The sequence below is a fragment of the Acanthochromis polyacanthus genome, chromosome 24 (assembly GCF_021347895.1).
Source record: "Acanthochromis polyacanthus isolate Apoly-LR-REF ecotype Palm Island chromosome 24, KAUST_Apoly_ChrSc, whole genome shotgun sequence".
In the NCBI taxonomy this organism is placed as follows: Eukaryota; Metazoa; Chordata; class Actinopteri; family Pomacentridae; genus Acanthochromis; species Acanthochromis polyacanthus.
Genome location: NC_067136.1, coordinates 3,041,239 through 3,067,382, shown reverse-complemented (window position 1 = coordinate 3,067,382; position 26,144 = coordinate 3,041,239). Strand labels below are relative to the sequence as shown.

Here is a 26,144-nt window from a genome sequence, read left to right as displayed (position 1 = left end):
TTAAGCTTTCCCCATTTAAACTTCCCAAATATTACTTTAACCTGAACCAGCGTCCCCACAGATCTTGGTCACATATGTTAAAACTAGGTCAACAGGCTGCTTAAACCAGACTCAAGTAGAAACTAGACGAGCCCTCAGCAGAGGGCAGAACCACGCCCATGCATGATACTCTGTATCAATTTTGATCATCCTACGTATATCCCTTCCTACTTGATCTGCTGACCTGTAACTCCACAACTGAGCAGGGGACCTTAGATTGATCTTCAGTGCCAAGTTTGATTATCCTGACTTCAGCACTTGCAGAGATATCGGAACGGACATACACACATACATACTTACCCAGCCAGATACCGAAGCGAATGCAGTAACCCCGCTGACATACGTCAGGCGTGGTTAACAAGAACAAAACTGGAAAACATGACATGTAAACTTTGTTCATGGACACTGAAAAAATCTGTGTAAACTACAACTAAACAGAAACCCAAACAAGACAACAAAGTCTCTGTCTGCATTCGTGAGTTGAAATCAAGGGAAAGATGAGCTAAACAGAAATGAAACAGGGAAAACCCAAGAATAGTTGTGGAAGTAGAGGACTGGGAGATTTTTTTTAAGAAAGGGAGAAGGTCAAACTTTTGAAACGATTATTCTAGCATATATCATACACCCCACAGATGTGAATCAATTCAAACATAAAGATGATAGAAATACCCTGTCTGGGTTTGAAGATGATGGGTTTTGGCTTTTCAGGAAGGAAGAGGAGTGTGTAGAAGTCTGCAGAAGTACTTCAGATAACATAACGCTTTGTGTGTCATGTGCTCATGTTTGTTCTTACAGCCTCCGACTGTTTCAAGACTCTTCTTTTGAGAACCTATTTTCTGAAGACATTTCATCCAGAGGTGATTCTTTTGACTGCATGCTTGACACAAAGCTGCCTGACTGTCACTAGCCTTTAGCGGGCATACTGAGTCACAACACCCGACACAAACACCTGTTGTTAGCTTAACCTCGCATCAGTTTTTGACTGGTTAGCTAGTCTGGCTAGCACGGTGCATCGGTATTTAAATATGAACTGGAATGCAACAACTAAGGTACATGGTACGTTACACTGTGCAAAAAATTGCATTTCAAAGTACTTTAAAAGTGGAAAATAGAAACATACTCACCAAACTGGATGTCTGAGTTTCTTCAGGGTCTGCTGGTATAAGTCACAGTTATGTTGAACTGAAAATTTAATGAAAACAAGCCAACAGAAAGTAAAACTGTGTGGGGGGGTAAATGCTCCACCGATCACTAATGAACTGCTTTACTTCTATGACTTCTGTGACTTTAAATGTACCATGCAAACAGAACATCTTCACTTCTAGTTGTGGTTCTGCTGTTTCCACAGAGGTTCTGGAAGTCATTTTTGTTTTTGTAACAATTTATTTCAGTTTCTCCCCTTTACTATTATTATTTTTTTCTTACTTTGAACTGCTGTTTTTCTCTGTAAAATTCTGTATTGTCAGATATAAACAAGGCAGCAGAGTAATGTGAAGCTGATACGCAATTACAAGAAATCATTTAGTTTGAGAAATTCACCTTTTGGCAGGATTCATATCAGTACAACTGAAAAATCAGTCATATATGCAACGCAAGTGACAGCATGAACACAAAACATGCAGAACAAATACAAAAGTCAAAAAAAATATATAAAACTAAACCTAAAGCATCAGAACATAACTTTATAAATATTTATTGAAAAAGTTTTCATCAGCAGCAGTTTTCATAAAGAAGCAATCTCTGTCCGATTTGGCAAAAGAAAGCTCCGTTACATGACGGGAAACTTCCAACATTTCCAAATTAAACCACCAAATGTCAACAGGTTAGTTGTTTGAGCTGCCGTGTTGGGCGAATCCCAGCAAAGCCATTATAAAACATGACACTTGAACTGACCCCTTGAGTCATCGTGAAGATTTGGCTGCCACAAGCCTACGGAGCTGTTAATCAGCTGCTACATTAAGTTGAACATTTTCAGCAACAACTGCAGCTCCATAAAAAATAAAATGAGAATTCTGCAACAAACAAAGGCGTACGAAATGTAAACAGGTTTTCCACAGCTTTTTAGACAGAAAAGTCTGACGAGCAGAATCGACAAAACCAGCAGGGAGGAGTGTGCAAATAAAACCGCAAAGTGGCAACGTCGCCTCGACACGAACAGCATGCGTGGCGACACTCCAAACTTCCTAGCATCAAACAGTCCGAAGCTGAATCTGTGCTTGACTGGGTTTGTTCAACTTGGCAGCAGTTTTGGGTTCTTGGTGTCCTTTTGCACGCAGAGACCCAGACCGCCTGCGAGCAGTAAACTTGTGCAAGTCCAAAAACACAAAGCAAAAGACTCGGGAAGCAGCCAGAATTGGTTTCTCATAGCGGGGACTTCCTCCATGTGCTGCTGAACATTTATCGCGCTTTCCTCGACTCCAGGCGTACTTACGTCGGCGTTCCTCAGGGTGCTACTCGAGGCCGAGGGTGAAGTTAATCCCGTGAACGATACCGATGATGATGGGCTGCCAGGCCACCAAGTATCTGAGCCAATCGAGCAGCTGCCCGTACAGGACATGTGTCTTCTCCCAGCTGGAAGGAGGTCAAAGAATTAAGGAGCGTTGCATCGCGTCAAGGCAAAAATCATGTTTTCAAAGCCCGACACTGACAAAATGTAAAACTTGAGATTGAAACCACAATAATCTGCAGACCGTCATTTTCCTGCCCTGTAGAAAATACAAAATGCCAACATCAGACGTCATCTCTACTGTTCAAACTAAAACAGGGCGATAGAATAAACTGACAAAATGACCGAACGCCATCAGAGAATCTGGAAGACTCAAACAAGCTCTGGATGCTGCAGACTAGTTTGACCCTTGAAATTTGTCCTGTTCTAAAAAACTTGTGAATGCTGTTTCTCCATTTCAGTAAAACTACATTTGCAAGTGTTAACAAATGGCTACAATAGAATGTCATTTTGCCACAGAAGAACTCTTGTCTAGAAGATGATTCTGGTATCTTCTGTGTGTAAAAGGATCTTTTCATTGTCTAGAACTGGTTCTGATGAACCACCTGACGATATGAGCCTTGAAAGCCTTGAAGAATGCACTTTTTAAGATTTCTCTGGTGAATTATCAGAAAACAGAAACACATTTTGCAAATGTGGCCGAACTCAATCAGAATCTATGACACTATGTCTTAGAAACAATCATTGGTGCCCTGGATGTGTTACAAAAATTGAGAAAAATGTCTGACAAAAAAAAAACCTTTGTACAAATATACAAATTAGCTGCAAATAGTCAAAAATGGTCAAAAGCAGCATAATTTTCTCGAAATGTCTCAGTTCATCCAAAATTACAAATGAAATTAGTCAAAAACTAGCCAAGAGTTGTCCAAAATGTCACATAATTCATCCAAAATTTCAAAAAACATTGTCCCTAATTTGTGATAGAAGACAAAAGTCCAAAATGAGTCAAAAGCCTTTCAAAATTTCTCATAATTTGCCCAAAATAATGAAAAAAATGTATCAGAAATTTACAAATTATGCCACAAATAGTCAAAAATGGTCGAAATTCGCCAAATTTTGTCTAATTATTTCAGTTTTTCCAGAATTACAAATAAAGTTGGTCAAAAGGTAGCAAAAAATTGTCACAGCCTAAAAGACTAATTTGTGTTTTTTTTGTTCATTTTCTCTACAACCATCTTTGAGCATCAGTATTATGGGATCTATCATAGTTTGAACAGTTTACTGTCTATGACATACAGTCATAGAAACAATCATTAGAACCCTGGATGTGTTTGTTTGGTCAAAATTACAAAAAAAAAGAGTCAAAAAAGTTTCATAATTTGTGCAAAATTACAAAAAATATTTTCAAAAATGTACAAATTAAGTTTCAAATTGTCACAATTTACCAAAACAATTGTCTGATTTAAAGACATGATGAGCAACAGCGAAACAGTGCCAAGATTCAGGCTTTTATCTTTAATAGTTGCTGAGGTACTGTTGTTTAAATAGTCAGTAACTTTCAATGTGAGAAATTACAAACAGCCATGCATGAAGCTAAAATCTTTAAAAATATCCATATTTTTGCGCTGTAAGATTTGATTATTTGACATGCAATGACCAAGAACTGATTTGGACAGAACTCAAATGTATTTTTTAGCCCTGAAAACTGAATTTCATGTGTTCACCTCCTGAACTCATGAGGACTCAAAAATGCGACAGGAATTGTAAAGTGTGGCACCATTTCAAGGGCCAGTAAGTCAGAAAAGATTCCTAGTGTGCAGATGAAAAATGTGCAGATTCTTTACATATATTTAAGTTGTACATGAAAATCTGTTGATTGTGTGGGGGGTGGACAGAACAAGCTGCACAGGTTGGACTAAAGGATACGGGTTGTTCATCATCCTCTTCAAGTCCACCTTCTCGTTGCAGTACGGACACGTCTGCTTCTTCCCCACGATGCACCAGCCGCGGATGCAGAACTCGTGGAATCTGGAGGGACGAGCCAAGTTAAGGATGGAAAACAGCCACACATCAACATTGTTTACTCAAGGCTCCATGTTGGTAATTACAGCATCCTGTCGTAGACTCCCCTCACTTTTATAGTCACAAAACCGACTTGAAAACACTCATGTCTGTGCAGTAAACACAAAGCAACAGCTGACAGCCAGTTGGCTTGGCCTTGCTCGCAAACTGGAAGGAAGAAACCTGTCTGGGAAATTCAATATTCAATGTTTCTGCTTGTTCTGTTCAGGATTTTACAAAACAATACAAATATACTTGAACACGGTCTATCAGTCCCTCCAGGAATTTGCGAAGTTGCGATTGTGCGAAATCAACCAGTCCCCGCGAATTTTGCATGGTCATGCAATTTTGTCCAATCACTGCAACTTTCCCACAATTTTGGCCCGCCTCCCGTGAGTTCCACCAATCATAGCAGCTCCCAGCACAAACTTAATGCACGTACGTCACCGAATTCACTTCCTTGTTTATGATTTGACATGTGCGATACTAATGTCTCTCATTTACCAACAAAAATTACTGCTGAAGACCATGATAAACAATTAATTCAGTGATGTTCTTCACCAAAGCGCAGCTAAACTGTTTTACAATCGTGCAATACTGTGGTGGAATACAAAAAAAGAAAAAAAAATCATTGATTGATACACACTTTTTTTTTTAAAAAACACGAAACATATTAGAACGGCTGAAATGAGCGGACAACAGACCAGACAAATCACCATGATGGAAACTGTTGCATCCAGATCTGTTAGAGCACTGAAAGAATGAAGGTAAATTAGATTAATTATTCCACCAAAGAACACGGCGGAGTTTTGTGACCATCAGCGTGTGTGAATCCTTCCTCTGTTACCAACATCACTCAAAAACAGACTCAGAGATGTGCATGAAATTCTCATGGTCGGTCAGAAATGGCACAATGGCATACGGCTTAAAGTTTGGATCCACGGATTTGTTAAGGATTCATAGCGGCACGGTAACCATGGCAACATGGTGAACGCTACCGCAGCGGCCTGCTGACGATCACATGATTGTGATCCTACAACAAATCTACTACTATGGACGTATTGGAAATGACACAAAGAACAACTGATTAAATTGTGGGGGTGTTTCTGAGTCCCATCAATTCCCGTCGCCGGCTACATATTTAGGTCACGTCATGTTAAACCAGTATCTGGCTGCTGCTAATGTCCCACCATGGTGTGACAGCTTTTGTGGAAATGGGTTGTAACGTTAAATAATTAATTTCGGAATAAACATTGTCAATTACAGTGTTGAAACATGTTCTACAAGCTGGAAAAAAATGCAGCTTTTTAGCAATTGTCACTGTCTCCCGCAATTTCATCACAAAAAATAAGCTTAAAACATCGCAACTTTTATCGCAATTTTTTAGAAAATTCAGAATTCAGGCATTTTCGGCCGCAACAATCACGAAAAACGCCTGCGAAATCCTGGAAGGACTGGTATATTGTCCCTACAATGGAGCAACTAGAGATGTTACAGAAAATCGATTACATTAACCTAAACCAGTCCAAAAAACAATGTTCAAAACAAGTTAGAATACAGTCTGAAACCACTCCTTAAAAGTCAGAAACCAGTACAAAATTGTGACCGAAACCAAACCTAAACTACTCCTAAAAAAACTCCCAAGACCTGCACTAGACAGTCTGAAACCAGCCCTCATCCAGGACCAGATTCAGCATAAAACTAGAAAAGCACTCAAAGAGCGCAGACCTCCGCCATGGATATTGACATTCCCATGGAACACTGTATTCACATACATTTATGTACGATTTAGTACATTTTGGACGTCACACTAAACTAAGACGTTTCAGTTACATTTTGGACAACATACCAAACTATGACTCAGAGAGCGCAGACCTCCGCCAAGGATATTCACGTTCCCATGCAACATTGCATTCACATACATTTATGTACGATTTAGAAATTGAAGTATTGTATTGTATTTTCATGGAAACATAAGACACATATTTTCATGAACAATTTTATTCCATTCTTAATTAATCAACAGGGAGAGAGGAAAACAGGAAACCCATGCAGTAAAGGATCATGAGCTGGAATTGAACCTGCGTCTCTGACACAGTTCTGTTTACGAATCACCTTCTTAACCAGTTGAGCTATCTGGACACCTTGCTCCAATTTGTTGGACGACATACTAACCTATGATGTTTTTGTCATATTCTGGACCACATACTAAACCACATACTAAAAAATTCAAAGTGATCCAGAATCTAGGATCCTTTCCGGATTGCCACCAAAATTAAATCAGCTCTTCCTCTTACCATAGTCTACATCCCCTCAAAATTTCATGTGAATCTGCCCAGGCGTTTTTGAGTTATCTTGCTAACAGACAGACAGACGGACACACAAATGCCAGGTGTCACATAACCTCCTTGGCGGAGGTAATAAATCCTTAACCAACTTTAAATATCCAAAACCAGGAGAACCAAGGCTGAAACCAAACATAAACCAGTCCCAAGAAAGTCCAAAACCAGTCCAACATAAAAACCAGTCCAGAAGCACTTCTAGAAAGCCCCAGAGCATGATACTGCCACCATCATGCTTGATGATATGTTTGGTGTTCTTGGGGTTTAATAAAAGACCCGCCCAAGACAGCCCTAAACAGGTCAAAAACCAGGACCAAAATCAAACCTAAAGCAGTCCAAAAAACAATGTTCAAAAACAGTCAGAACACAGTCTGAAACCAGTCCTAAACAGTCAACAACCAGTACAAAATTGGGACCAACTACTCCTAAAAAAGTCCAAGATTGTATTTCATGGCAAAGACTCCAGTCATTCATTCATAGAAAATTCAGGGTTTAAAAGAGTCATTAGAAACTCAAAACTGCCATGATATACATGGTCTTTACAAGTGTACGTAAACTGTAGTGTACATCTGTATGTGTGCCAAAGTATTACATTGTACTGTCAATACCATTTGGACAAATTGTATTTTTGTGCAGTGGCAATATTTCCTGAAACTTTGATGCAAAATAAACCACCCCTTGGTTTAAATGCTATGACAAAAAGCCTCTTCTCCTGTAGTGACCAAACACAACTTGAGGATACATGTGTCCACAGGAGAGCTGGTAGGTGTCCTCTATGAATCCTTCCTCCTCCACATCCACCAGGATCCTTTGACCGCACACTGCACAGATGTCGTTGGTCAGGCTCCGGCTCGGCATGCCTCCCTTGTTGTAGTACTGAAAACACACAGTGACAGTATTTAAGGGTTTTATCAAGGGATCGATCACGGTTATTTTTAACTGATCGGATTTAACATACACATGTGGACAAAATTGTTGGTACCCCTCAGTTAAAGAAGGAAAAACCCACAATTCTCACTGAAATCACTTGAAACTCACAAAAGTAACAATAAATAAAAATTTATTGAAAATTAAATAATCAAAAACAGCCATTACTTTTGAATTGTTGATTAACATAATTATTTAAAAAAACAAACTAATGAAACAGGCCTGGACAAAAATGATGGTACCTCTATAAAAGATTGAAAACTATTTGACCAGAGTGACATGATTAACTCAGGTGTGTCATTTAATTGACATCACAGGTGTTTCCAAACTCATAATCAGTCAGTCTGCCTATTTAAAGGGAGACAAGTAGTCACCCTGCTGTTTGGTGAAAAGGTGTGTACCACACTGAACATGGACAACAGAAAGCGAAGGAGAGAATTGTCCCAGGACATCCGAAAAAAAATTATAGACAAACATCTTAAAGGTAAAGGCTATAAGACCATCTCTAAACAGCTTGAAGTTCCTGTGACAACAGTGGCTCATATTATTCAGAAGTTCAAGACCCACGGGACAGTAGCCAACCTCCCTGGACGTGGCCGCAAGAGGAAAATTGATGACAAATTGAAGAGACGGATCGTTCGAATTGTATCCAAAGAGCCCAGAGCAACTTCCAAAGAAATTAAAGGTGAACTCCAAGGCCAAGGTACATCAGTGTCAGATCGCACCATTCGTCGTTGTTTGAGCCAAAGTGGACTTCATGGGAGACGACCAAGGAGGACACCACTGCTGAAAAAAAGTCATAAAAAAGCCAGACTGGAATTTGCAAAAATGCATGTTGACAAGCCACAAAGCTTCTGGGAGAATGTCCTTTGGACAGATGAGACCAAACTGGAGCTTTTTGGTAAGGCACATCAACTCTGTTCATAGACTCAAAAACCAAGCATACGAAGAAAAGAACACTGTCCCTACGGTGAAACATGGAGGAGGCTCAGTAATGTTTTGGGGCTGCTTTGCTGCATCTGGCACAGGGTGTCTTGAAAGTGTGCAAGGTACGATGAAATCTGAAGACTATCAAGGCATTCTGGAGAGAAATGTGCTGCCTCGTGTCAGAAAGCTTGGTCTCAGTCGCAGGTCATGGGTCTTCCAACAGGACAACGATCCAAAACACACAGCCAAAAACACCCAAGAATGGCTGAGAGAAAAGCGTTGGACTATTCTAAAGTGGCCTTCTATGAGCCCAGATCTGAATCCCATTGAACATATGTGGAAGGAGCTGAAACATGCCATTTGGAGAAGACACCCATCAAACCTGAGACAACTGGAGCTGTTTGCTCATGAGGAGTGGGCCAAAATACCTGTTGACAGCTGCAGAACGCTCATTGACAAATACAGAAATCGTTGAATTGCAGTGATTGCCTCAAAAGGTTGTGCAACAAAATATTAAGTTATGGGTACCATCATTTTTGTCCAGCCCTATTTCATTAGTTTGTTTTTTTAAATAATTATGTTAATCAACAATTCAAAAGTGATGGCTGATTTTGATTATTTAATTTTCAATAAATTTTTATTTATTGTTACTTTTGTGAGTTTCAAGTGATTTCAGTGAGAATTGTGGGTTTTTCCTTCTTTAACTGAGGGGTACCAACAATTTTGTCCACGTGTGTAAACCACACGAGTGTTTTGAGATGAACACGATTTTGTGGTTTCCCCAACGTCAGACATTCGGAAATTCACTGTTAAATTACATAAATACTGAAGTTTTATGAATCACTGACTATTTTCTTTAAATATATTTGGTACTTAACACGCACCAGAATTACTGGAAACCTCTAGACATGTAACAAGACACCTAAGGAACAGTAACCTGGCTTGATTCAATGTAGGTGGTCTTCTGGAAATATGACAAAATCTGATAATAATGTTAATATTTGATTAGTCATTTATCCATTTTCACCTCAACTACACCTCCTTGAGATAGAATTGGTTCAACTAAATTTGTTGTCTTTCTGACTCAGATTTGATTCTTCATCAGGTTCTTGGTGTGTTTTAATCAGGAGTTTGGGGAGACCAGTCAAAAAAAACCCTCATTCAGTCTGAATGAGCCATTTCTTTAGACAGGAAAATGACCACAAAGGGACGAAATAGCAGCAAAACGATGCAAAAGCACTAAAACCAGTCATGCTGTGCCTTGAATGTGACACAAAATAACCCAAACTGAACCGAAACAACCACAAATGGCCACAAAATTATAAATATGAGACACAAAATGAGCAAAATAAAGGACATATTGCTACAAAGAGATGCCAAATAATCAAGATATGACAAAGAAATTACCAAATTGGGACAAAAACAAAATAGCCACAGAGACACTAAAGTATCAACATGACACAGAAAACAATTGAATCGTAAAAAGAAACTGATCGCAAACAGAATAAATGGCAGCAAAGCGAAGTCAGACACAAAATGTCTCAAATGCGACACAAAACAACCAAAATCCAACAAAAACAACCAGAAAGAAACAGACTCAACAATATGGGACAAAAAATTACCAAAGTGTGACAGAAATTCACATCGAGGCCTCTGTTGTGTGCATTTATTCACATTTAATCACAAGTAGGGCTGCAAATATTGATCTAAACTGCATTCCACTTTAAAACACCATTAGATTCGACACATTTTATATATTTAAATACCTTTAACATGGAAATGAAAGTCATTTTTAAGAAAAAAGCATATAGTGTTTTACCCCAATTGTGGAGGCCATGTAGTCAGAGCAGATTTCAGCAAAGTCTCTGCCCATGACGCCGTAGTAAAGCCCGTAGAACAGCATGATCACGCCGACATCCATAGAGTCCTCCGCTTTGATCCTACACAAAGTCAGGAAATCATTCTTTTGCTGTCAATTTAAATAGACTGAAAAGGCTCCAAGTCACATCAGGCTTTATAGTGTTTACTAGGCTTTCAGTAGAAAGACTGTCTACAGGTGCTCAGATCAAAGTGGAATAAGTTTTACAGCAAACACGTATTTGGTTTTGTCCCAATACGTCGCCAGATTCGCAACTTTCAGTCCAAATCTCTAAGTTTGTAAGTTACCTTCACAAAAACCACCTACATGATACTTTATATCAGGCAGAAACAGCGAAAACAGAACAAATCACCAACTGTCCGTGAGCTACTCAGGTGAAATTAACCACATCTGAGCTTAAAAATATTATTTTATGATGTTTTTTTCAAAAAAAGATAAGCAACATTACCTGGCTGTCAGCAGTGACTCACCTGAAGAAGACGTTGAAGCCGAACATGGTGAACATAATGGCCAGGTAGCCCAGAACCCCGACCGCATAGCTCAGCTTGTAGATCAACAGGAACCATTTGTAGACCATCCTAAGAATTAGGAGTTTAGATAACTTATTATAAACGTGGATCTTACTGCCACAGGCACATGGACTGTGTCGGTCGTTTGGGGTTCTGAATTATTGGCTGAACAAAAGCGACATAAATGACCTCCAAGAGATCAAAGTAACATTTTTAAAAACCTTGTTTTGTTCCACCACCACGTAAAAACCAAATGAGCTTAATGTTAAGACAAAGAAAAGGCAGCTAACGCTCACATCTGGGAGCTGGAATATTTATATGCGTATACACTACCGTTCAAAGGTTTGGGGTCTGAGAAGCTTTCTCATTCAAATGAATGAGAACGTGTCCTAAAACTTTTGACAGGGGGTGTACTTCCATGTTTTCTATTTTTGCCGCATAACAGATTCAAGCATAGCAAAAATTGTTGTTTTTTTTTTCTCCCAGTGAACTTATTTACTTTGGTCTGCCAGTCTCTGAACTCCTCATGTGTGACTTTTAGATTCAATGGGAAAATCAACCAAATCTTAGCCTACAATCGCTTTATTCTAAAGGTCTAAATTTTCAAAAATTGCTAAAAATGAACAGTATGCATTAAGAAGTTTGTAAAAAGCTAAAAATTCTGCAGTCTTTGTCGTAACTGTGTAACTATTAATGACTGACCTGCAACGAACGGTCATATAGCAAAAATTGTGATAATTTGTGGATGAACTGCAAACAGTGCTCATTGTTTTTAACATTTGTGGGCACTTGAAAAAATGTACATCTTGATTCTACGGTTGTTTTTCAACGTTTTTATGATAAATAATATTGTTTTTCTGTGATTTGTGGCATCATAACTGTGCCGTGCTACACAGAAAACAATTCTGAATCTCTCTCCTTCGTGGTTGTTCTGTTTCCATAGAGAACTTTATTCCAACCATGTTAAGCGCTGTGAGGTGACATATGCTGTGAATTCGTACATATTTCACTGAATTGCAGTGAAAAATGAGCCAAGAGTGAGGAAAAACATGGCAGGAGAAAATAAAAAAGTCAAAATAAACTTATCCTAAAAATATAAAATGCTCCCTGTTTGGAAAGAAAACGTGGACAAACTCATGCTAAGAAGCCACAAGTTGACATTTATTTTGATTTAATGGGTCTTTACGTTGGACCAGCTGACTTTAACCACATTTAACACTTTTTTTTGGTGATTGGTGCCAACAAACTGCTCGTACCTGGGCGTCCTGCAGGCCAGCGGCTTGCGGGTGGCTCTGAAGATGACGTAGCTGGTGATGACGGAGAACATCCCCCACATGGACAGAAACCTCCACCAGTACAGTTTGATGGTGAAGTAAAGAGGAACCACCCACATCTGGACCAGAGTCACCAGCTGAGGAGGACACGGACCAGAAACTGTGTTCACTCTTTTCACTATTCTCCTTCTCCATGTGCTGCTGCTTGTTTAGCATAAAGAGAAAAGCTTGACACCAACAGCCTTCTGGGATTAATCTAGTGATATTAGCAGCAGGAGAAACAGACTGAACCTAACAAACAATGATGATAAAAAGGCCAAAATTAATGCAGAATGTTTACAAAAAGAGACATAAAACTATTGAGATGTGACACAAAATCATCAAATTGGAAAAAAAAAACAACGATAAACAGAAACTCAAGAAAATCTGACACAAAATGATTAAAATTGGGACAAATAAATAACCACAAAGAGACAAAGTGTCAACAAAGTGATGTGAAATGACTTGAAATTAGACATAAAACAATCAAAATCTAACAAAAACAACCATGAAGAGACAGAATTAGTAATGTGGGATCCAAGATGACCCCCCCCCCCCCCAAAAAAAAGGGGGGGGGGGGCGGGGGAGTGACCACAAATAGACAAAATGGCAAAACAGTGATGTATAAATCACTAAAATCAGACATGTACACACGTGGACAAAATTGTTGGTACCCCTCAGTTAAAGAAGGAAAAACCCACAATTCTCACTGAAATCACTTGAAACTCACAAAAGTAACAATAAATAAAAAAATTTTGAAAATTAAATAATCAAAATCAGCCATCACTTTTGAATTGTTGATTAACATAATTATTTAAAAAAACAAACTAATGAAATAGGGCTGGACAAAAATGATGGTACCCATAACTTAATATTTTGTTGCACAACCTTTTGAGGCAATCACTGCAATTAAACGATTTCTGTATTTGTCAATGAGCGTTCTGCAGCTGTCAACAGGTATTTTGGCCCACTCCTCATGAGCAAACAGCTCCAGTTGTCTCAGGTTTGATGGGTGTCTTCTCCAAATGGCATGTTTCAGCTCCTTCCACATATGTTCAATGGGATTCAGATCTGGGCTCATAGAAGGCCACTTTAGAATAGTCCAACGCTTTTCTCTCAGCCATTCTTGGGTGTTTTTGGCTGTGTGTTTTGGATCGTTGTCCTGTTGGAAGACCCATGACCTGCGACTGAGACCAAGCTTTCTGACACTAGGCAGCACATTTCTCTCCAGAATGCCTTGATAGTCTTCAGATTTCATCATACCTTGCACACTTTCAAGACACCCTGTGCCAGATGCAGCAAAGCAGCCCCAAAACATTACTGAGCCTCCTCCATGTTTCACCGTAGGGACAGTGTTCTTTTCTTCGTATGCTTGGTTTTTGAGTCTATGAACATAGAGTTGATGTGCCTTACCAAAAAGCTCCAGTTTGGTCTCATCTGTCCAAAGGACATTCTCCCAGAAGCTTTGTGGCTTGTCAACATGCATTTTTGCAAATTCCAGTCTGGCTTTTTTATGAGTTTTTTTCAGCAGTGGTGTCCTCCTTGGTCGTCTCCCATGAAGTCCACTTTGGCTCAAACAACGACGAATGGTGCGATCTGACACTGATGTACCTTGGCCTTGGAGTTCACCTTTAATTTCTTTGGAGGTTGCTCTGGGCTCTTTGGATACAATTCCAACGATCCGTCTCTTCAATTTGTCATCAATTTTCCTCTTGCGGCCACGTCCAGGGAGGTTGGCTACTGTCCCGTGGGTCTTGAACTTCTGAATAATATGAGCCACTGTTGTCACAGGAACTTCAAGCTGTTTAGAGATGGTCTTATAGCCTTTACCTTTAAGATGTTTGTCTATAATTTTTTTTCGGATGTCCTGGGACAATTCTCTCCTTCGCTTTCTGTTGTCCATGTTCAGTGTGGTACACACCTTTTCACCAAACAGCAGGGTGACTACTTGTCTCCCTTTAAATAGGCAGACTGACTGATTATGAGTTTGGAAACACCTGTGATGTCAATTAAATGACACACCTGAGTTAATCATGTCACTCTGGTCAAATAGTTTTCAATCTTTTATAGAGGTACCATCATTTTTGTCCAGGCCTGTTTCATTAGTTTGTTTTTTTAAATAATTATGTTAATCAACAATTCAAAAGTAATGGCTGTTTTTGATTATTTAATTTTCAATAAATTTTTATTTATTGTTACTTTTGTGAGTTTCAAGTGATTTCAGTGAGAATTGTGGGTTTTTCCTTCTTTAACTGAGGGGTACCAACAATTTTGTCCATGTGTGTAGTGTTTTGACTGTGGCATAAAACGAGCAAACTGAACAGAAACGACCACAAAGAGGCACAAAATTGACAATATGACACCCTTAAAACGGAAACACAGAAGAAATTATAATCGTAAACAGACATAATGGCAAAAAGGTGACGTAAAGTTACTGAAATCAGACACAAAATGTCTCAAATGTGACACAAAACAACCAAAAGCTAACAAAAACAACCAGAAAGAGACAGAATTAGTTCTGCTATGCTATGGATAGTACAAAACATCTCCTGGAAATCACACCTCATCAACAAGTCGCGATACGGCTCATATTCACGCTCGTCAACCATCATTAGAAAACGTAGACTTAATCTTGCTGGATATGTGGTGAGACACAATGAAGCAGCTGGTCGTCGTGGTCGTGGAAACCTGATACTATCAGAAGGCTGGCAGTTCGAGCACAACATTTAGAAGGGTGCCAGAAGACAACACTGGTCAGGAAGGCAAACTTTTGACTGCAACGTTGGACAGAGGGAGCTGGAGGAAGAACTTTGTTCAAGTCACTGATTCCCTCGGATGCAACTGATGGGTCCTGTGAATTCGTACCCTTCTGGTACGAGTCCATACGACCCATCAGTTTCTAATCACCCTGTAGCTCATTTGCATAAAGTAAACTCAACTTTGACTTTATGCAAATTCAGCAAGTGGAGGTCTGACGCATCGCGAAACTTTCGTAAAACGTCTGAACTAGCCATTGTTGAACCAAAATGAGGACAGATTCAGCAGCTTATTTTTCGCCTCAAATTCCTTCAGAAATGCTTGTCGCTGAACTATTTTCGGAATAAAAGAGAAAGACTGTGACCAAGCCGCCGTGTTGGTTTGACAATATTCAGATGCAGCGCGTTTCCATGCAAGAAAAACTGATCCTGTGGACATGTAGCATAGCAGCGGTGGACTACCGTGTTGGGCTTGTGCTGCTGAGTCTACTGAATTTATTTAATCTCCTTCAGCAAAGTGTGCATTGGTTGCATTTGCACCATTACTGTAGTCAGCAAAGACGCATTCAACATATATGCCAGATAATCAGGCCGCCTCTACATCAGCGGCATGGGTCGTGGTTACGAGGGGTCCGTTTCTACAAAGTTACATCGCTGACTACTGGCCTGACATGCACACTACAGCGTTTTCTGCATTTCCAGAGCTCCAATTTAAACATAGATTCTTTTGCGCTCCATTGTCGTGGAAACCAAACAAGGCAAAGAAAATACTTTTGTGCTTTCAGGTGAAACGTTGTCGTGTAAACAGGGCCTAAAGCACAGTCCTCATCACTGTGGATGAATGGTCCTCCTTCCCCCACTTACGTTGTAGGAGCGGTGGTGCCGCTGCTTCCACTGCACCAGGACGATCTGGGCCACCACCAGCGTGGCGATGAGGATCAGCACCATCTCGGCGTGCATGGCCTCGTGTCCCCGGTGCTTCACGTGCAGACGCTCATGCTGCACCCTGCAACCAAAAAAAAGCAAACACAGCATTTGTATAAAATCAAAGCCTTTCCTGTCACTGTATGACGAAATTGGACAGCAATTGGAAATGTGACACAAAACGACCAAAATCTGACATAAACAACCACAAAGAAGAACAAAATTATCGATATGAGACACAAGATGACTGAAATGGAACAAATAATTAACCCCAGAGAGACAAAATGACAACAAAGACATGCAAAATGACTAAAATCACACACAAAACAACAAAAAGTGAACAAAAACAACCAAAAAGAGGAACACAATTATCAAAATGAGGCATAAAATAACCAAAATTGGATAAAGAAATAAACACAACCAGACAAAACGACAACAAAGTGACGTAAAATGAATAAAGACTGATACAAAATGTCTCAAACATGACAAAAAACCCAACCAAACTCTGAAAAACACCAACAAGGAGGACACAAGATGACTGAATGGAACAAATAAATAACCCTAGAGACAAAACAACAACAAAGACATGCAAGATGACCAAAATCACACACAAATCGACCAAAATTTAACAGAAAACAGAAAAAAGCACAAAAAAGACACAAGATGACTGAAATAGAACAAATAAATAACCCCAAACAGACAAAATCTCCAAACTGTGATCCACGTGCATGCCTGTGTGGGTGTGAAATGGTTTAAAGATGGAGAAATAAAGCAGAAACACTCACTTCCAGTTCTCTCTGTGTGTCATTTTCAGCAGGTCGTCCTGAAATGAAGAACAGAAATAGCAGCTGGGAGGTTAGTGGGTCTCACTGGACGTCTTTATGTAGGTTAACACAGCCTGAGGGGGAAACTACGCACAGAAAACAAACTAAAACCGTCTTTAATGAAAGGAGGCGTCTTTTATTTCCCATTTAGTGCCTTTGATATTACTCTCCGTGTTGCCACGTCGAAACAGCAGCTGCAGCCTCAGTGTTGACAGCTGACCTGAGCTACTCAGCTAGCTACTTAGCTTAGCTACCCAGCTAGCTAGCGAGCTAACCACAGTTTTTATCAGCGTACACGGTGAAAATATGGGCTCCGCGGAAATGCTCGCTCGCCTTTACTCACCTGGGGATGCACATCCGCCATTGTCGACTTTTCTACCCCACCTCTAGGTGCAAGCCAGCCGATACGATAGCCCTCTGTGACAGCCGGTGCGACTACGGAAGACTGGGAGGGTCAAAACGTCAGGTGACGTAAAACGCAAAACGAAATATAAACAACCGACGTGTGGCACAAAATGAACAAAATGGGTCAAATAAAATATCACTGAACACACAAAATGTCTCAGATGTGACACAAAATATCAACAATCAGACAAAAACAACCACACACAACACACAACTATCAACACGAAGCACAAAATTACCAAGATGCGGCAATAGATAACCCCAAAGAGGCAAAAGGACAATGAAATGATGTAAAATGACTGAAATCTGACTCAAAATGTCTCAAATGTCAGACAAAACGACCAAAATCTAACAAAAACAACCACAGATATAGGCACAATTATCAATATGAGCCACAAAACAACCAAAACGATACCAAATCCTAATCACAACCAGACAAAATGACAACAAAGAGATGAAAAACAACTAAAATCAGACACAAAATGTCTCCAATGTGACACAAAAATGGCCAAAATCAGGAAAAAACAACCAGAAACAGACAGAGTGAGAAAATAAATACAGAATGACTAAAACCAGATGTTGAAAAAAGTTTTCTTTTATGATATATATATAATAAAACCTTATAATCAGGACCTCAGAATCACAAACATCCTCCTCAGAACAACTGCCAATAAAATATTTAATATAAAATATATATGATATATAATATACAAAATAAAATGTCAAAATTATTTTGTTTGCTTTAATTCTAATTATCAAATATTAACTCACTTTCAAGATGTTGACCCTCACAGCACCGTTTTGTTTACATGACACCACTCATTTTTTGTTTAAAATAAACATATTTAATATAATAAATGGTAACATCAAAAGGTTCATGATTATCACCAATATTGATTGTAACAGTATTTATGAGGTGTCAGATTATAAAAAATAAATAAAATCTGGACCTTACAGACAAAAATGTCCATCAAAAAATAAATAAATCTTCAATGACTAAATTTTTTTAACTAAAAAATAATCATTCATTTTGAGGATTGTGATCCCTAAAACACATAAAAATGTATTGTTTTTTTTACTCATAGCTTTAGGTTATTTGTTTTAAATGCAGTGTCAATAAAAAAATGTATTTGCATTAAAAAACATCCACTTCCACTGCTCTTTTTTTCAAACAGTCCTGATAGTTACTAAATATTCCCTTCTCCTCCCAAAGCTTTGACCTTTTAAATACCTGTATGTAAAAGCCCTGAAAAGGGGAGCAATGAGTGAAGAATGCACACACTTTCCAGGCCATGTGTGTAATGACTGAGAGGGGCAGCTCATCACATTAGAGCCCTCTGCTGGAACTCTCCTGTTACTGCTGTTACAATAACATCTCGCATATAAAGATTAACGGAATGAGAATTACTGTACTGAGACTGCTACAACTGACAAACTTTGACAAAATCAGAATAAACTGGAATAAATTGGATGTATTCAACTATCAGAATTTGAAAAAATAATCCAAATGAGGATACTAAATCAGACCCTACAGCTGAAAAAAAAACATTATCCATACTGTGTATACCTACACACATACGTGTATTATATATGTATATATATATATATATATAAATATACACTAATATATGCTACAAATACATAAATGTATACATCACTAAAATATATAGCTATTCTATATACATGGTAATATATTACTGTATACATAGTTACTAATCTATACAGATTAGCAACATTTTAGTGTTTATACATCTATGAAATAAAGTGCCAAATCTTGTAGCATTTCAGTTTGCGTAGGTATCTTTAATAAGACCCCTTCCGTTCATGGCATTCATTTTGTGCATCTTTTACTGTTTATATTCTGTGTTTTTGTCAGTGTAGTGCATCAGTTTCGTCCTGTGACAGCATCTGTGAAGTTAATTACTGAATGACAATAGAGTCTGAATTTGCAGTTTTCCCCTTTTATTTCTTCAGTTACATCTTCAGATACCAATGATGTCATGAGTTGGCATTTTTACACTGTGGGGGAGAAAAAAAAAAAAACTGTCTGCAGCTGGTCTGCTCGGTTTTTATCTCCTGATAAAAACAAAATGAAATTTAAAAACAAAAAAAATTGTCCGTTACAGCTGACAGAAGCGCTCGTCATCCAGTTGACCTTTAGGTTGAAAGGAAACTTCCTTCCACTGGACAGCACAGACCTGCAACACGAAAGAGATTAGTTTTCAGGCAACTAACACTAAATTAGATTCAACTGATTTCTTTCAATTCGCTCAGACATCCAAGGAAGGTTTGGACCGTCTTTGGCTGTTAAACCTCTGGTGGAAACTACGAATGGCAGGAAAAGCATCATCACAGCGAACTCAACTATCCATGTTTTTTTTAAATTAGTTTGCTTCCCAAACTTTCATTGTCTTAAAGACTAAATACCAACCTGGCAACATACATCACTGCTTCGGTTCCTCCCACTGGACATTAACCAGGCAGCACACCTGCAACACGAAACAGACATGAGTTTTCCAGAAAATTACGCTAAAATATTAGATTCAATTGATTTCTTTCAATTCGCTCAGACATCCAAGGAAGGTTTGGACCGTCTTTGGTCGTTAGACCTCTGGTGGAAACTACGAATGGCAGGAAAAAGCCTCATCACAGCGAACTCAACTATCCATTTTCTTTAACCCTCGTGTTGTCCTAAGATTCTGTCCACTCCCCTTGTCCCAAGGGTCAAAAATGACTAACAATCTTTGTACACTGTTCATGTACAGCTTTGATGAAAATATGAACTAAGACTGTTTCACTTTTTCTAATGCTAGGATCACTTTAGGTAAAAGTCATCGAATTTCAAGTTGAAAAAGGTCATATAGGGGGTTTCTATGCTATTAAACAGTGGCTGGATCATTTTTGACCTCAAGACAACACAAGGGTTAATTACAGCTGAACTACTAAACTTTCATTGGTCTGAAAGACTAAATACCAACCTGGCAACGTACATCATCGCCTCAGTTCCTTCCACTGGACAGCACAGACCTGCAACATGAAAGAGATGCATTAGTTTTCAGGCAAACAACACTAACTTATTAGATTCTACTCATTTCTTTCAATTCGCTCAGACATCCAAGGAAGGTTTGGACCGTCTTTGGTCGTTAGACCTCTGGTGGAAACTACGAATGGCAGGAAAAAGCATCATCACAGCGAATTGTGGCCAATGGATCAAAGTAGTTTCCAGAACGTGGCTGAACTTTTGGCATTTGGCATGTCGACGCAGCATCAGCGTCTTACATGGGTTACTGTGGCAACGACGCGTCTTTACAAATCCGACCTCCAAACATGGTTCAGCTCTTACTTTCTCAAGCTTTTTGTCGTTCAGACTTTGTTTTGTTAGTTTCATTTAAGAAAAATAAAAATAATACTTCAGCTCAATTTAAGCATTACCTACAAAACAACTCCTCCTTTTTAGCCATGTAAACAGAGTCCAACTTTAAAGTGGTGCGGTTATGGACAATTCTTCATCTTGTTAACTGATAAATTTATTGTAATCAACATGGTAATTGATAACTTATTCATTTTGCCAAATAATCACAGGTTAGAACTAGAAATGAGCTAATTTTTAGCTTCTAACACACTCACTTTATAATAACAGAGATGCATGATTGAGGCCTGAATGCTAGCTAGGGGGCTATATACACAGAGACCAAAATAGACTTCCAAAAGAGTGAAACAAGCTGCTTAAATGTCAGATTTACGTAAATTGAAACCAAGGCATCAGCAGTTTTCTGGCAGTGTAGCACTTTGAACGAAATCCGTCATGTTGATTTAAATTTACAGTTGTGATTAATGCTCAGTTAACTGCAGCGTGACTTCCAGAGGCTTCCAGTCAGAGATCTTTAATAGTCAACATGATTTAAGGACATGCTATTTTTAATTCTGATTTAGCTCACTTGATATCAAATATGGTGCATTATAAGCATTTCAGCATTGTCTCTTTTGGATATTTGATGGTTTCTGGAGCAGCCACTGGATAGCGTTAAGCTCTTTGTTATCTGTGTTGGTGCAACTGCATTTTTATGTTCCCTTCTCAGCCAAAAACACACCTGTAAGATCATCTTGGAGGTCATCCGTGGGCTTTTTCCAGATGGAAACACCTCCATCAGCCCCAAGCACGTCTGTTCACTGGCAGCCTGAAAGTGAGATTTGAGATTTATTTAGTTATTAAAATGACGAGGACAAAAATCATCTTTATTCCCTTTCAGTCGCTCAGACATCCAAGGAAGGTTTGAACCATCTTTGGTCTGGGGGACCTCTGGTGGAAACTACGAATGGCAGGAAAAGCATCATCACAGCGAGCAGGACTTAAGGAAACACAAATTTTGAAGCACAAATGTAAACCTTACCAGCTTTGACAGCTTTCATCTCCACGTCTGGACAGCATCGATTCAGCCTGAAATTAAGATCGAGATAAAGTCAGGTTCGAAAGCAAGAAACGCAAAAGAGACACAGACTTCAAACGTTCGCTCAGACATCCAAGGAAGGTTTGGACCATCTTTGGTCTGCAGACCTCTGGTGGAAACTACGAATGGCAGGAAAACATGTCATCACAGCGAGCAGCTAATGCAGATGTAAGATTACACACCAAAACAGAAATCCTCTCAAAACATGATTCTACAGCCCATCCAGAGTGAAACCGTACAGCTTTATTGAATAATTTCAGAAACTACACACGAGATGCTGCCAAATATGCAGACAAAACCAAAATAAAACAAGAAAAACTACACATAGAATCAAGTTACATGTGATACATCTACAAAAAACATTTTTGTGACAAAATTTGTAGAAACAAAACTATGTTTGAAATCTTAAAGCTTATTTTGCCATCAAGGATGTTTAGAGTTTCCCAGATTATAAAGCACAAAACCACAGCTTTTGCTCCATTTGATGCAGTGAGTTTGTGTGCTGCAGAGTGAAAAATATATAACTTGAGACAAGTAATTTATAGTTTGCAAGCAAAATAACTCAATCATGCCAAAAAAAAAAAAACTTTAGTGGCTCTTTTAAGGTACAGATTTAAACAGATTGTATTTTGCTTTTCAGAAACTACAAAACATTCCCTGGGATATGTAAAGTTGTTGACTTTTGGGACTTCTTTAAAAACAAAATTTAGTGCCTAAATCTTAGTAGCCAATTGCTTTTTTATTTTAGTTATACAAAATCTGTTGCTGCAGTTTCTTGTCGACAAACAGTGAAATTTTGGAGGGGCGTCGCATCAATTCAAAAGGGAATACACACTCAACTGACCTGTCCACAGGTTCAGACTTGCTGATTGGTGTCTCGTCATCAAGGAATTGACCACATTTTCCATTTTATGACCGCTGAGCCGGGTGTCCCTGAAGGTCATTTTCAGTGGTGGCTGATAGAATCTGTGGGGACACAAAAGGAAAAATAAATAAATAAATCAGGAAACAGCATTTGACTGTTTGAAATAATTCCCAATAACAGCAATTATGTCAGGCAAAAAAGCTGCAGTTACTTGAGCTAAATAGTGAATCATTGTTGAGATTACTGAAATAAACAAAAACTGTGGGGGTTTCACTGTGATTTTAGTTAAAATAAACTTTTCTTTATATTGTGAACAAAATCTCAAACTTCCCTTTTTCCAGTGGGGTTTGGTCAAATACCATTCACAACCTGACTTATTAAACAGTTTATTGCTAAAAACGAGCACAAAATAGACATTTAACTTAATATAATTGACTAATTCGGGAAGCTGTTGATTTAAAAGTGCAGGACTTTGTGCAATAATAGTCAAACTAGTTTTTAAGTCTATTTTGGAAACAATTAGTTGAATAAAACAAGTATTAATGAGGCTAAAAGCTACCTTCTTCTTTGTAAAAAGCTGCACCACGTGTTACTCGAACCGAAACTAACCGCAGTTTTAAATAAAGTTTTCCACTTTTGAATGGAGTTTAGTACAGTAGCACAACTTAGCTATCATGTTCATTTATTAACAGCTTTCACTGACATTTTAAACGTTAAATAATTACACTACGAAGCTTATATGCATTTTTTTTAAAAAAGCTGCAAATATTTGATGTTAGATAAAAGTTGAAATAAGAGATCCAAAGCCGACGGTGAAAATATCTGCGACCATCCGTTAAAGTAACCGGTGAAATCCGGTAAACATCACAACGGAGACGCTCAGAATACTGTAGGTAACCAGGATATTGTTAAATTTGTGAGCTAAAGTGAAGATTAAATCCATATTTACCAGGTAACGCAGCTCCATCGTCTCTCCTCCTGCCGTCGGTTTACAAGGACCGGCTCGGACCGTTGCCGCTTGTTTTATATCTGTCGCAGCGCCGCTGAGTCTCATTACTGCCCCCTGCTGGTCCGGAGGACGAACTGCAACTAAAGTATTCACACATTAAAACGGTAAGCGTAAAGCTATGTGGCAAGAAGGTATATTTAATACAAATGTTTACTGAAGGTAATCATGCTATTTTAAGGTAATCATTTTCTATTTGTTTACAAGAATAGCCTAAATTATAATCAATGAACAAGAATGAATTAAGGGTCATTCTAGAGCTGGAGGACATTTTATGTCTCACCCATCAAATTTCAAATAATCCATGTATAAAATACTAAAACATGCAGCTGTTAAAATGACATTTAAATCCTCATTTTTGGTATATTTTTCCATTGATGTCTCTTGTAATTGCAGGAAAAAAAATGTAATCAACATAATATTTTAACCCTCTATGGTAACGCACTATGATCCCAGTTGGTAAAAAAAATGTTTGGGGTGTTTTTTTGTCTTAAAACAGATCAAGTAAACATAATTAAGAGACATTTTCAATAAATATGATTTTTTTTAGTAGTTTTTAGGGTTCGTTGCCATATGGCAACACCGTACCATAATGGAAAGTAATGAAAACAAGAGAGTTTTGCTTGAAATTGTATATAACATTTATTTTAAAACTCATGTTGTAGTATAAACAATCCCCAGTAGCTAACTAAACTAATAGTTTAATGCAATACATAAATGGAGACTGGAACATGATTGCCATATACATTTTACACTCTCTTACTGGTAATACCTGTCACTTCACTTTCACTGTCTCTGCCCTCACTGTCTCCACTGTCCTCATTCTCTGGCTCATAGTCTTCATCCATCTCACTGTCTTCATCACCTCACTCTACTGTGTTTCAAGCAGCGCATTTTTCTCGTCACTGAATCCTTTGTCATCTTCACTATCATCTAGTGGGAGGGCTCGTTCAGCTTTTTTCCGTGATTTACCATAAAAAAAAAATTGCATTCATGGTGTAAATGGAAGAAAGATGTGTCAAATATCATCATATGCAATGTGGAAAGGACTCACAAAGTGCATTATTATAGCTTATAGACTATAGAAGATCAGTGTACACCAGTGCAATTGCAAAGTAGGCCTATAACTAAATACAAAATGTTATCAACATACCAGGCTAGCAATCTGTAATGGTACGGTGTTGCCATATGGCAACGTACACATTTTTAACATTTTCTATTATTTATTGATCAAGTACAGTGCAAAAAACTACATAATAATGAACTTAACTCACCTATTATTGAGTGTATATTTTTTTCCCCGTTGAAAAATTTCGAAAAAACACTTTTTTTGGTGAATTTTTAGGAGTCAAATAGTGAGGCTCCTCCCGACAAAGATGTCTGCAGAAAAGGGTTTCAAACTGGCCTCCAGAAAGTCATGTGACAAATTTAAACACTGCTATTGGTTAACTTAGAACCCCACTTCTTTTTAATGCATTGCATCATAACTGGGGATGTATTATCTGTGTGTAGAAAGCTTAAAATGTGGGTGTTGCCATGTGGCAACGCTGTACCATAGAGGGTTAAATAATTATTATGCATGGAACGTGCGTCCCACAACAACCCTGTTAGCATAATTTTTTTAACTAGTAGAAGAAGAAGAAAACAGTGAATCACGTGATATGCTGGAATTGACATAATCAAACAGTGTTCCTAAAGAATGGGTAGAGCAAATGTATGTCCTCTCTTCTATTCTTCATATTTTCATCACATTGTCAGCCTTGATTGAACTTCTCACTCTACCTCATATTATCAGGATCAGACTCATTCTTTGGACTGTTTTCCATCAGTCAGTTTGTCCTCTTGGTCAGCAGTAACAGCCAGCTAAACATCTAGCTTCTTCTGCTGAGAAAAAGATCACATTAGCATGGATTAGCAACCCTGTTACTGTGATTAGAGAAGGGTGAATATGGAGAAGAAAACTATATAAGAGAAGGTTTATTTTTCAAGGATTTTGAAGCCAAAATGTCCTCCAATTCTGGAATGACCCATAAAAGGTTAAAGAAAAATATTTCATAATGTGTTTAGAATTTTTCCAAAAAGGTAACCTTTTGGTAAGCCCACAGTGGAGAGATATTCATGAAATGAAGTATATACAATATTGTTCAAAAGTTTGGGGTCACCCAGACAATTTCATGTTTTCTAATCATCTATTAGCCTTTCAACAGCATTAGTTAGGACAATGTAGCGTTAGAACACAGGAATGATGGTTGCTGGAAATGTTCCTCTGTACCCCTATGGAGATATTCCATTAAAAATCAGCTGTTTACAGATAGAATAGTCATTTACCACATTAACTATGTCTACACTGGATTTATCATTCATTTGATGTTATTTTCTTTGAAAGAAAACTGCTTTTCTTTAAAAAAAAAAAGAAGACATTTCTATGTGACCCCAAACATTTGAACAGGAGTGTACTATTTCTAAACATTAT

At 38.3% G+C, this 26,144-nt stretch overlaps 1 protein-coding gene, 1 long non-coding RNA gene and 5 other non-coding genes across 7 annotated transcripts; all 7 read right to left on the bottom strand.

The window, feature by feature from the left end:
* Positions 1 to 1,716: 1,716 nt before the first annotated feature.
* rnf175 (ring finger protein 175) lies at positions 1,717 to 17,430 on the bottom strand. The gene is made up of 9 exons (XM_022221159.2): positions 17,291 to 17,430; positions 16,909 to 16,946; positions 16,064 to 16,205; positions 12,387 to 12,541; positions 11,092 to 11,199; positions 10,562 to 10,682; positions 7,631 to 7,764; positions 4,412 to 4,513; positions 1,717 to 2,610 (listed from the first exon to the last, which is right to left on the bottom strand). The coding sequence occupies exons 1-9, from the start codon at positions 17,309 to 17,311 to the stop codon at positions 2,490 to 2,492; spliced, it is 942 nt and encodes a 313-aa protein (XP_022076851.1). The 5' UTR covers positions 17,312 to 17,430; the 3' UTR covers positions 1,717 to 2,489.
* A 1,867-nt stretch (positions 17,431 to 19,297) lies between these two features.
* On the bottom strand, positions 19,298 to 23,647 carry LOC110970836 (uncharacterized). The gene is made up of 7 exons (XR_002597096.2): positions 23,615 to 23,647; positions 22,645 to 22,766; positions 21,744 to 21,790; positions 21,444 to 21,530; positions 20,331 to 20,379; positions 19,784 to 19,841; positions 19,298 to 19,550 (listed from the first exon to the last, which is right to left on the bottom strand). It is a non-coding gene; the product is annotated as an uncharacterized LOC110970836 (long non-coding RNA).
* On the bottom strand, positions 19,619 to 19,710 carry LOC127532755 (small nucleolar RNA SNORD14). Its single transcript, XR_007940385.1, has one exon. It is a non-coding gene; the product is annotated as a small nucleolar RNA SNORD14 (small nucleolar RNA).
* Positions 19,915 to 20,007, bottom strand: LOC127532757 (small nucleolar RNA SNORD14). The gene has a single exon (XR_007940387.1). It is a non-coding gene; the product is annotated as a small nucleolar RNA SNORD14 (small nucleolar RNA).
* On the bottom strand, positions 20,455 to 20,547 carry LOC127532756 (small nucleolar RNA SNORD14). Its single transcript, XR_007940386.1, has one exon. It is a non-coding gene; the product is annotated as a small nucleolar RNA SNORD14 (small nucleolar RNA).
* On the bottom strand, positions 21,603 to 21,695 carry LOC127532754 (small nucleolar RNA SNORD14). Its single transcript, XR_007940384.1, has one exon. It is a non-coding gene; the product is annotated as a small nucleolar RNA SNORD14 (small nucleolar RNA).
* On the bottom strand, positions 21,861 to 21,953 carry LOC127532746 (small nucleolar RNA SNORD14). The gene has a single exon (XR_007940376.1). It is a non-coding gene; the product is annotated as a small nucleolar RNA SNORD14 (small nucleolar RNA).
* Positions 23,648 to 26,144: the final 2,497 nt, after the last annotated feature.

Bases quoted from the DNA above. Each gene is read 5' to 3' on its own strand.
- rnf175 (XM_022221159.2), bottom strand. From the start codon at position 17,311: ATGGCGGATGTGCATCCCCAG. The intron at 11,200-12,386 runs GTACGAGCAGTT...CCTAATTCTTAG, and splicing joins CTGGCCTGCAGGACGCCCAG to GATGGTCTACAAATGGTTCC. The intron at 10,683-11,091 runs GTGAGTCACTGC...GACTTTGTGTAG, and splicing joins GGCTTCAACGTCTTCTTCAG to GATCAAAGCGGAGGACTCTA.